Source organism: Ovis aries, chromosome 1 (assembly GCF_016772045.2).
Source record: "Ovis aries strain OAR_USU_Benz2616 breed Rambouillet chromosome 1, ARS-UI_Ramb_v3.0, whole genome shotgun sequence".
Lineage (NCBI taxonomy): Eukaryota > Metazoa > Chordata > Mammalia > Artiodactyla > Bovidae > Ovis > Ovis aries.
In genome coordinates this window covers 21,058,440-21,069,405 of record NC_056054.1, presented here as the reverse complement: position 1 = coordinate 21,069,405, position 10,966 = coordinate 21,058,440, and the positions used below count along the sequence as shown (strand labels likewise).

At 55.2% G+C, this 10,966-nt stretch overlaps 1 protein-coding gene across 1 annotated transcript; it reads right to left on the bottom strand.

The window, feature by feature from the left end:
• Positions 1-271: 271 nt before the first annotated feature.
• On the bottom strand, positions 272-9,036 carry DMBX1 (diencephalon/mesencephalon homeobox 1). Its single transcript, XM_027964478.3, has 4 exons — positions 8,874-9,036; positions 5,372-5,550; positions 4,767-5,115; positions 272-3,889 (listed from the first exon to the last, which is right to left on the bottom strand). The coding sequence occupies exons 1-4, from the start codon at positions 9,025-9,027 to the stop codon at positions 3,435-3,437; spliced, it is 1,137 nt and encodes a 378-aa protein (XP_027820279.1). The 5' UTR covers positions 9,028-9,036; the 3' UTR covers positions 272-3,434.
• Positions 9,037-10,966: the final 1,930 nt, after the last annotated feature.

Below are 10,966 nucleotides of genomic sequence, written 5' to 3'. Positions count from 1 at the left end.
GGCCCCCACCCCCCACCGCTGCCCTACCACAGGTGCTTGGATGAGGATCAACACCCCAGAGAAGATGGAATCCTTCCCCACCCCTGTCCCTCTGCTCCTTGAGACCTCCCCAGAGGGCACTCCAGCCCCAGACAGGCGAGGGCCCTGGAGGAAGTGGCCAATCATGAGGCAGGTCTGCCTCCCTCCGCTACAGGCCACAGTGCTGAACCACCTGCTCAGTCCACCGCGGGCCCCTCTGGAAATGAACCTGGACTGAGGGCTGTGCTGCCAGATTCTCGTTTATTAGCCAAGTAGGACAAAGAACAGGTCACAACATCACAGGAAGTCAGACAGACAGACAGAGGGATACACGGGACAGAGTGTCATGCCACACTACGCAGGGAGTGGAGCAGGGGAGGGGGCACTTGAGTCTTGTTTTCTCAACTAACAGAATAAATAAATACGGTACACAGTGGTTTTGCCACGGGCTGGCACGGCCTCTAAGCACAAACGGTCACAAAACAGCTGGTTTGGAAAGCAGTCTGTACAGCCCGCTGCTGCGGAGTGGGGGTGGGGGACCCAGGCCCGTGGACCATGCTTTGGGGAGACGAGGAGGCGGAACACAGAGGCCTCAAGTGGGAGGGAGAGGAGAGGAACGAGACCTTCCTGGGAAGGACAGTCAGAGCCTGACTCAGCCTGCAGGTGACCAGGCTGCCCTAGGAGAGGCTTTGGCCTTAGTCTCTGGTGAGGTGGGGCAGTCCTAAGCTCATAGGAGGTGCAGGTGCTGCTTACACATAAGCTCCCCTCTTGCTCTCTAACTGCTTTCATTCACTGAGGCTGGTCCCCTAAACTAGGTTGAGATCTGCCTGGGGAAGGGGACCACATACACTTTCCTTACCTTCTCTGGGCTGGCAGATTGAATGAGGAAGCCTTGAAAAAGCTCTGAGGGAAGCTAGGCTGAGCCAGAACATGACTCCGGGGTGGACTTGCTCCTTGGGAAATCTGGTGAGGCTTCTTGGGGGAGGTGGGCACGTCTAGAGCTACTGGATTCCAAGGTGCAGTGATAGTCATTTGCCTCCAGGGACAGGAAAAAAGCTTCAGTCCTCAGGCCTGGACTAGATGAGATCTCTTTCGTTTCAGAAACAGAACTTCCTGATCCCAGAGGATAAAACAGAAATCTCTTCTGTCCCCTAGAGTTGCTCTCTCTGCCTTCCTATCTCCCTGCCCAAGTCTCTCCTCTGACCTCCGGTGGCTGTTGGATTCACCTTCCAAATCCCAGATATCCAATCCTGGTTCAATTAATCCCCTGTTCAGAAACCCTCACCTGCCTGCCTTGGGCCCAGCCACATCGAGGTGAGGACTTTAATCTGGATTCAAGAAACTCAGCCCCACCTCTCATGAAGCCAGCCACCATTTCCCCATCGTCCACGTAGTCTCACTCCATTGCTTTGTTCAAATAGCTTTCCTGGCCCAAGCTATCCAAAGCCTTCTCCATTTGCCCTGGCCCAGAACTCCCCACGGATCATGGGCATCGACTACTCTGCAAACCAGTCCTACCCGTAGACCCCCCTCTCCTCCCACTGGGAGAGGAGACAAGCCTTAGGTATCTTTACCCTGGTTTTCAGATGCAGCTTCTCTAAGCAGGGGGTGGAAGCTTAGTGGTGAGCCACAAAGTGCTGGGTCTGGGGATCATGACCCAGAATCTGTGCAAGCCATACCTCTCCTCTTGCCCTGAGCCCTGAGCCTACGTGAAGCCTTGGAGATGGGGTGCCCACAGAGGCTGGACTAACACTCTAGAAAAGCAGGATCAAATCCAGATTGTCTCAACTCAAAGGGACCCATTACATTTACTGGGAAAACTGAGGCCCAGAGACTGTGGCCGTGCCCAGGGAGAGGCTTGTGCCTGCAATACCCTTTGCTACACAGTCATGCAACAATCATTTTCTAATTTAAACACTGTGCTCTGTGAGAGCCTTTTTGTGGTGGTTGTTAGTTTAACTAAAAACCTCTGCCATACAAGGTTGAAAGCACAGATGTGTGGAACATTAGAGGTGGATAGGATGCTGAAGAGAAGTGAAGTGAAGTCGCTCAGTTGTGTCCAACTCTTTGCGACCCCATGGACTGTAGCCCACCAGGCTCCTCCATCCATGGGATTCTCCAGGCAAGAGTACTGGAGCGGGTTGCCATTTCCTTCTCCAGGGGATGGATAGGATGTTACAGGCCCTCTAATCCAGGTGGGGAGTGGGCACAGAGGCTATGGGCTGACTCAAGATCATACCGTTTTGAAAGGGAGTTTGCTGAGCTGGGTTCCTGGCCACAAATAGGAACACACCTTTCCGTGCCAGCGACCCTTATTCCTCGAAGACACTTCTCTGAAAGCACCTGTGGCCTACTACCTCCCTCCAAGCAGGGAAGTTGCACCAGAGAGAGGTCTAGAGCCCTGTGGTCAGCCCTGGATGAATGTTGGCCCCAGGCTCCAGTCCTGGAGGTTTTACAGCCAGAGATGTAGCTCCAGCCTGACTCCTGCCTCCCCTCCCCTCCTTCTCAATCTGGGCTGGGGGTGGGGAGGGGGCGTCTCAAAGCTAGAAAAGACAGAGAACATGCCTTTCTGGACGCAAGCCCAGGTCGGGGGTGGGAACTAGGCCCCCTCCTGCCTGCTGCTCCTGTGGCTACCGGGTCTCCAGCGAGGGCTGTATCACCTCTACTGGAAGGAGAAGCTGCCTCAAGAGGGTGCGGGCTGGGAGCAGCCAGGAGGCTGGGAAGCAGCAAAAGGAGAGGAACAGGAAGAAGCCAAATGACTAAAACTGAAAAGCCCTAACCCCAAACAAAGCACAATTTGGGACCAGAGTCTACATCAACACAGCCAGCACCAAAGAAAGCAGGGGCAGGAAGAAGAGACACGGTGGGGAGATCCAGAGAGGGGAAGACAGGCTGGGGAGAGGAGAAGGAAGAAAGCGGAGACAGAGAGAGAGGAGGGGAGGCCAGAGTGAGACGCAGAAGCTGTAGGCAGAGCTGGGGGGTGGCAGCGGAGAAGCCATGGAGCGGGGCATGGGGCCTGGGCAGGCAGGTGCCTGAAAATATAGCTTTATATATTTATATTTATATCTCACATTCCACACAGCAACTTACTAGGGGAGGAAGCGGGGGATGGGAGGAGGCGACACTGAGGCAGGGGTCTGGCCAGCGAGAACCTCTCACTGGGGAAAGCTGGGGGCACTGGCCTCTCACCTCCTCCCCATTCGGCCTCCGTGGGATCCAAGCAGGACCATGCAGAGGGTGCAGGTGTGGGCTTCACCGAGCCCTGGAACTTGGGGAGGTGAGGGGGGCAGGAGGCAGGACTCCAAGGCCCCAGGATCCCTGGGCTCATGAGGTAGCTCCTTGAGAGCCATGTTGGGATGACCCTGGGGCTGGGCTGGGGGCGCCCAAGAGCCCTGGCTGCAGGGGGAGGCCAGCAGTCAGTTAGGCAGCGTATCAAGTCCCAGGGATGCTGCGTGCTGCTTGGCCCGCAGCCGCAGGTTCTCGATGCTCGTGGTTTTACTGTTCAGGGCAGCCGAGGCAGGCGCCAGGCCTGCGGGGGGCGCAGGCAGCAGCGGGGACCCCCACACGCCCTGGTGGGCAGCGGCGGCCGCTGACAGCGACTGGTAGTACGACTGGCAGTGCAGTGAGCCCAGCGGGGCCACGTTGACGCCCAGGTAGGGCACGGCGGCGGCGGCGGCGGCCGCGGCGGCGGGGGCCGGGCCCCCCACTTCGAAGGACGAGTAGTGCACCAGGTTGCTGGTGGCAGCCATGTGCTGGCGGAACTGCTCCTGCAGACGGAAGAGGCTCAGCGGGGAGGAGGAGTAGGAGTGGGAGGGGCCCAGGAGGCCGGCCCCGGGGGCTGCAGGCGGCAGGGCCAGGCTGCCCGGGGAGTCTGCAAGCAGAGAATCAAGAACCGGGGACTCAGGACAAGGGCACTGGTCTGCCAGGAGGGGCTCCCCCGGCCTCGCCTCCCCCTTGGCGCTGTAGACAAGACGGGCTGTGGCTGAAATCACATCCACCCATCTCAGCCAGGGTGTCCCCAGAATCCTGGGAGGGAGGGACCCAAGCTTCCTGACAGCACGGACTCTGCCAGGGCCCTCAGTTCTGACGTCTTAGGGAGTCTCCTTTTCTTGTTTTGGTTTTTGTTGTTTGTTGGGTTTGGTGGGACAAAAGAGTTCTATCGACTCTCAAAATCATTACAACAGAATCAGACTGACAAAGGCAATGGCTGAGCCACAAGCAAATTGGGTGGTGCAGAAGCGTCCGCCCCAAGACTCCCGTGCTTTCCAAGGCTGTGCCTCCCCTTTCCCTCTCCTGTCTGCGGTTCCCCTTCCCCTCCAGCTCTCAGCCCCGTCCCCTCCCTGCCTGGATGCAGGGCTTGTGACTGAGATAATGCTTCCTGCCAGAGCTCTACACGTGGCGATCTCTGGTACTCACCCAATATGCACTGGTACATCTGTGCTGTTGTTAACATACTGGACTGATATATAGCTTCTACCCTGAGCTCCTCAAGTATCCCTCCCCTGCCACACAGCCCCTCCCCCCAAAATTCCCTTGACCTTGCCAGGATTCAGTGACTAAAGGGGGATCACCTGGCATGGACCTGCTTGGCCGTGTCCTTTCTCTGCGTCAGGGCCAGGGCCACGTGTCCAGGGTTAACTCTGTCTCTGCTCTGACACCCCTGGCAGAGCCAGGCCCCTGGGCGGCTAGACCTGGTCATTCTCCCTAGGCGGGGCCCCAGACCACCCATAGCCCCTACCAAGCCTCACCTGCCTTGGGGCTGCCCCTCTTGCAGCCCAGCCCCTTGCTCTCAGCCCCAGGGCTCTTCTCGGTCTTGGGATCCTCAGCCCCTGCCTGGGGGTCTTCCTCCCGGTCTGGCTGGTCTTCGGGGGCTGACTCACTGGCTGACTGCTCAGACAGGCTCAGGTGAAGCTCAGCAGGGGGGTCACCACTGGGCAGGTTGGGGGGCTGGTCAGTCTCCAGCTGGGTGTCTGGGGTCGGGGCCTCGGTCTTGCCTTCCCCGTGGGATCCCTCAGCCTCCTTCTGCTTCTGGAGCTGCTCTTTCTGCAGGCTGCGCTGTTTCTTCCGGAACTTGGCCCTGCGGTTCTTGAACCACACCTGGGGACAGGGAGAGGGGCTGCAGGAATGGAGGGGACACAGCGGAGTCTTGGAGCAGGGTACTCCCCAAGGGTGTGCAGGATAAGGTCATGCCCACCCTCTGGGAAACACGCACCCACAATCCCTTCCCCAACTCCCCTCCTGTCGCTGCAGTCATTCATGGAGACACCAGGTGCAGTTTGAAATGCTGGCTCCTGGACAGTGGGAAACCAGCCAGTGGGTTGGTGCCTGTCTCCAAGGTCTGGTTGGGCCTTACCTGCACCCGGGCCTCAGGCAGGTTGGTGCACATGGCCAGCCTCTCACGCATCACCACGTCCGGGTAGTGAGTCTTCTGGAAGGTCTTTTCCAGGGCCTCAAGCTGCTGAGCTGTGAACGCCGTGCGGCTGCGACGCTGTTTGCGGTGCTGTGAGCCATAGCGGGCCTCCAAGATGATGTCTTGAAATGTACAGCCGTTGGAGGGCAAGGAGAGGGGGCCCATTTAATTATGGGAAATAGGTTTTAAATCTTACCCTGCTCTGACCCACTGTGGTCCTGCCAGAGCTAGACCCTGGTCTCTTCCCCATGGAAATCACCCATTTCCTCTCCATGTAGCTGGATTTTCAAGATCACTCCATACTATCATTCACTATCAGGCCCACCAGGCTCCCCCATCCCTGGGATTTTCCAGGCAAGAACACTGCAGTGGGTTGCCATTTTCTTCTCCAATGCATGAAAGTGAAAGGTGAAAGTAAAGTCACTCAGTCATGTCCAATTTAGTGACCCCATGAACTGCAGCCTACCAGGCTCCTCCATTCATGGAATTTTCCAGGCAAGAGTACTGGAGTGGGGTGCCATTGCCTTCTCCAACTATCAGGCCCACTGAGCTCTAATTCATCTCTAAGAATGGCTGTGAGGAATATGCCTGAGGGGGATCTTCCTTATTTGGTTTGAGGTGGGTAAGTGGGTGGGTGAGCTTTACCCTAAAATCCATAAGGTCCTAGGATAATAAGATATAACATTCTGAGAGTACATGATGCTGGCAATTTGGAAGTCCATGTCACAAATGTTCTGAGAACCAATGACCCTTAGATTCTGGATACCAACAGAATACCGCCCCGACCATGAGAAGCCAGGCCATGAGCTTGGGACCTATCTGCAAGGTCTTGTTAGGAGGAGTCTGACTAAGTAGATGGAATTCACTGGCTCTAGATCCTATGTCCTCTGGCTATGAATTTCATCATCCCAGCCTATGAGTCTCTGATGGTAGGACCTGAGGCTTTGGTTTCATATCTCCTCAACAGAAGGGCTGGCTCTGGCAGGGCTGGCAGCCTCAGAAAGGCTAGTTGCATGCAGTCTTAGCCCTTCTACCTGCTTTTTCCAGGAGGTAAGGACAAAGAGAGAAGGTACTAACCACCACCACAGGCTAGGAGAGGAGACAGGCCTGGTAGACCACAGATTTCATGGTCCTGCCCATGTGCTGAGAACGTGAACTTCCCAGCATATATATCTGCCTGGGGTTGCTATCTACCCTCCTGCTCTTCCCTGATAGCTCAGTTGGTAAAGTATCTGCCTGCAGTGCAGGAGACCTGGGTTTGATCCCTGGGTAGGGAAGATCCCCTGGAGAAAGGAAAGGCAACCCACTCCAATATTCTTGCCTGGAGAATCCCATGGACAGAGGAGCCTGGTGGACTACTGTCCATGGGGTCACAAAGAGTCGGACATGACTGAGCGACTTTCACCTTCACACTCCTGCTCTTCTGCTTGACTAGTTCCGGGAGGATGGACAGTCAACTTCTCTTTCCCGGCCTCCCATAACCCATAAGTGGGCCCTGGGCTATCTATGCTGAAGGGACCCCGAGCTGTGTCAACCTTTGCACAGGGCCGCCTGCACTTCAGGGACTGGGAAGTCAACACAACACTCTAAACGAGGAAGAAGGAGGCAACTGGGTCTCCAGGAAGCCTCAGACTTTGGGCTGCTCCTTCTTCAATGTAAAGAGGGAGCCCTGAACCCCTCACAAACCAGCACTAATCCCAACCTGGACTGAGCCCCGAGCTTATGCTGGTTACACTGGGGAAGGGGAAGGAGAGAAGCCCTCTCAGTGGAACCCTGGGTGCAGGAGCAACAGCTCAGCATCCTGCTGCTGGCTCCAGGGGCTGTAGGTGAGGGCACGGGGTTGCCGCCTGGGAGACCAGGCTGTCTGCACCATCAGCAAAACCTCCTGCTGGAAGGCAAGGCCTCCATATGAGGGCCCGCCTGGAGCTCGTGTGCCTCCTTCTTTAAGATTAGAGTTGGTGTGAGCACTGAATACGCCACTTCCTCTGTCCCTGACCTTTCCTCTCTGAGGCCTGGAACATGGTCAGGATCTATAATGTCACCACCAGGCCAGGCACAGGGAATTCACTCCAAACCAGAGAAGCAGCCATAGCCGGGCAGGCCTGCACACACATTCCCACACTGGAGGCTGATGCTTATCCACAGAAGGTGACCAGGGGCTCAGTTTCATCCTCTGAGCCCTTCCCAGAGCCTTGCAGGGTGGCTGCCCCACCCTCCTTGTCAGGCCAGATCCCCTACCCAGGCCTCACAGCTCATCCCAGTTCTGTGTCTTTCTCATGCTAGTCCCCCTTCCTTACCCCTATAAGGCTGGGCTCCTGCCCCATGCCCTCCAAGAAGCCCTCCCTGAGTGCACCAGCTGATCATGCTTCTCTGGTCTGCCCCACCATTTGATCCTGGCCACATTCTTTCTGCTGTGCCTTCTCATGGGTATATGGGCACCTGGCCTCCCTGGAAGTACCCTAAAGCCCTCCCAGGACCATCTGGCACAGGCCCAGAGCAGTTCATCTGCTGCTTGAGGTTTGGCCTGGGACAAGATGGGGTGGGTGACTTCACCTCTCAGGAACTTATGTTCCCCACCCAAGCCATCAAATCCTTCCCACGTTCACTGAGGGACTCTCACAGCAGAGCAATGGTGGGTGAACAGGAGTAGGGGGGACCAGGCTGTAGCTCTCTCATGGGTGCTTCCCATAAGACCTGGATAATAATTTCCTCTGAGCACCTACTAGTCCCTGCTGAATACCCTACATGTGTTATCTCAAGTAATGTCCCCACCATTCCATGGAATGGGCCCTACCATGTTCCCTGTTTATACAGGGGGAGCTGAGGTTCAGAGAAGAGAGGAGAGTGGGTAGACCCTACAATGATGGCAAGTCTGCAACTTCAAAGCTCAAATCTTTAGCCATAAGGTCCCATTCTAATCTCCCACCCTAGCCCTGCCTAGATTTAGCCTCACTGAGCCTCCGTTTCCTTGTCCATACAATGGAGATAATAACCTCCCTTTACTAGAGTTGAATGGTTTGATGCACAGAGAGACAGAGAGCAGCTCACACGGTGCCTGGCCACACAATCAGTGATCAAAACGTGGGCGCTGTTACAGAAGTGGTTCCCGGGGCATTCTGGCCATTTCCCAGCTGGAAGGCTCTGGGCTAGTCCCTTACCTCCTCGGTCTCTCCACCTGTGAGAGGCTACTGGGCCCCTCCCTCAGAGGGCTGTTAAGGAAATGTGAAGTAAGGCACAGGGCAGCTCCGGGGCCCAGGGCCCCGGGAAACACGGGTAGTCTGGATACGCACACAGATTTTGCATGACATCTCCCTGTACCATGAGTGACCTGGGTCTTCCTGGGCTTCATTCCCAGTGCTCCCTTCTGCCTTCACCTTCCAGACAGAGCCTTGTCCCCCAGATCTCTCCTCCACCCTGCAGCCCCCGTCCCCACAACGGCCCTTACCAGCCAGGCGCTCGGCCAGTGTGAGCGCATGCACTGAGGGCCGGTAGTCGGGGGCATGCTGGGCCTGCTGGGCCGCCTGCTGGTGCAGGTTGTACATGGCGCTGAGCGAGTTCATGGCATGCAGCGAGTAGCCATTCACCCCGTAGTGCTGCATCGCGGCATGTGCCTGCAGACGGGCGGAAGGGAAGGGACGTGAGGCCATGCGGTCACACTCTACCCTGGGAAAGACACCACCCCGGCCCAGACCTTGGATGTCCACCTCACCCCTGAGCTTCTGCCATCTCTTAGAAAAGAGGCCCGCCTTGCCCACAGCTAAGAGCAAGAGGGCTCCTGCCCCTATTTATTTATTCAATCAGCCTCTCATTCACTGATACACACAGCAGAACTTGTGTAGGGCTTAATGCTCTGGGCTCTGCAGTCAGATTGCCTGAGCTGGATGCTCCACCCTGCCACCTGCAGGCTTTCCAGCTTTGAGTAAGTCACTTAACTTCCCTGACCTTCAGTTTCTCCATCTGCAAAATGGGGTGATAGTACTTATTTCATGGGGTTATTGCAAGGATTAAGAGAAGCCTTTACAATAAGTAGGGTCTGGTATATAGGGTATGCTCAAACACGTTAGTCATTGGGATTCAACAATCTGTTTGCTGCTTCATTCAGTCATCTCTTCATTAATCACCCAGGCACCTACTCATTGGCACCTCACACACATATTATTTGTTCAACAAAAAGCCAAGGAGGCTCACAGGGGGCCAAGTCCAGAGCTGGACTGGGAACACTGAGGCATTTGCTCTGGTGAGATAGTGGACAACAACCCTCAGGTGCCACCCAGCTGTAACACTGTTACTATGACTACCATACACAGACTGCCATTGCCTCCCTCTATTCTCACCATAAGCCCAAGAAGCAAGCAGGCCAAGAGCAAATGAACTCCATTTACAGATGAGTCTACTGAGGCTTGGAGGAAGAGCAGTGACATGTTGAGGCCACACAGCCCATACAGGGCCTCCTCCACCCCATAGCACTTCAGCCTCATTCTTTGGCGGCCAATGCATCAGAGAGCACGTCCCTTCTGCTGAGGTGGCTCGGATCAGCACAAGGCTGCCAGGGCCCCCCCAGCCCCAGTGCTCCTCCAGACCCTCCCAGTCCTTGCGCCCACCAAATGTTGGCTTGAAATGTCAGTTTTGGAATGTGGACCGTTTGGCAAGAGAAAGACCATGTCCAGGTGTCTTGGCTCCCTACCCTCACTGAAGTGGACGTATCACCAAACATCCCATAGCACACACACGCACACATGCACACACATACTTCATGCACAGACACATATGCAGACGCTCTTCACGTAAGCAGTCATACACACAAATTCATCAACAATCGCAAACGCAATGTCATTATTCCCACAGTTCCACACAAAGACATTCTCACAGATACCTATCCACACAGCAGATGTATCTACACACAAACCTGACACTCATACACATTCATATATTACACATATTCATTCAGCAAAGACTCATTAAGCACCCCCCTACTAAGTACTAAAGTCCTTGCCTTTGTGGAATTTTTTTGACCACACTCAGAGGCATACAGTATCTTAGTTCCTTGACCAGGGATCGAACCCATGCCCTCTGCAGGGAATTGCAGAGTCTTAATACTGGATCACAAAGGAAGTCCTACCTTCATGGAATTTACCTCCCAAGCAGGGAAGGTTATAAAACCAATAAATCTATATAATAAAGTCAGACAGGAATAAGTATTCTGAAGATAAACAGAGCAGAGGAAGAGCATATCAAGAGGAAAGGTGAGGCTATTTTAGAACATATGGTCAGGAAAGGGCTCTCTGATATTCAGAATAAGCCATGTGAATCTTACTGGGGTCGGGGGAGACTTTCCAGGTAAAAGGAGCAGCAAGGACAAAGTCCCTGAGGCATGAACAACTTGGTGTGTGTGCGGAACAGCAAGGAAACCAGGGTCGCTGGAGCTCAGAGGGGGAGAGGGGCAAGTGGATGAGACGAGGTGGGAGGGAGAGAAGGGGCCAGATCCCAGAGGGCTTCATGGCCCATGTAAAGAGTTTGAATTTTATCCTGACTGTGATG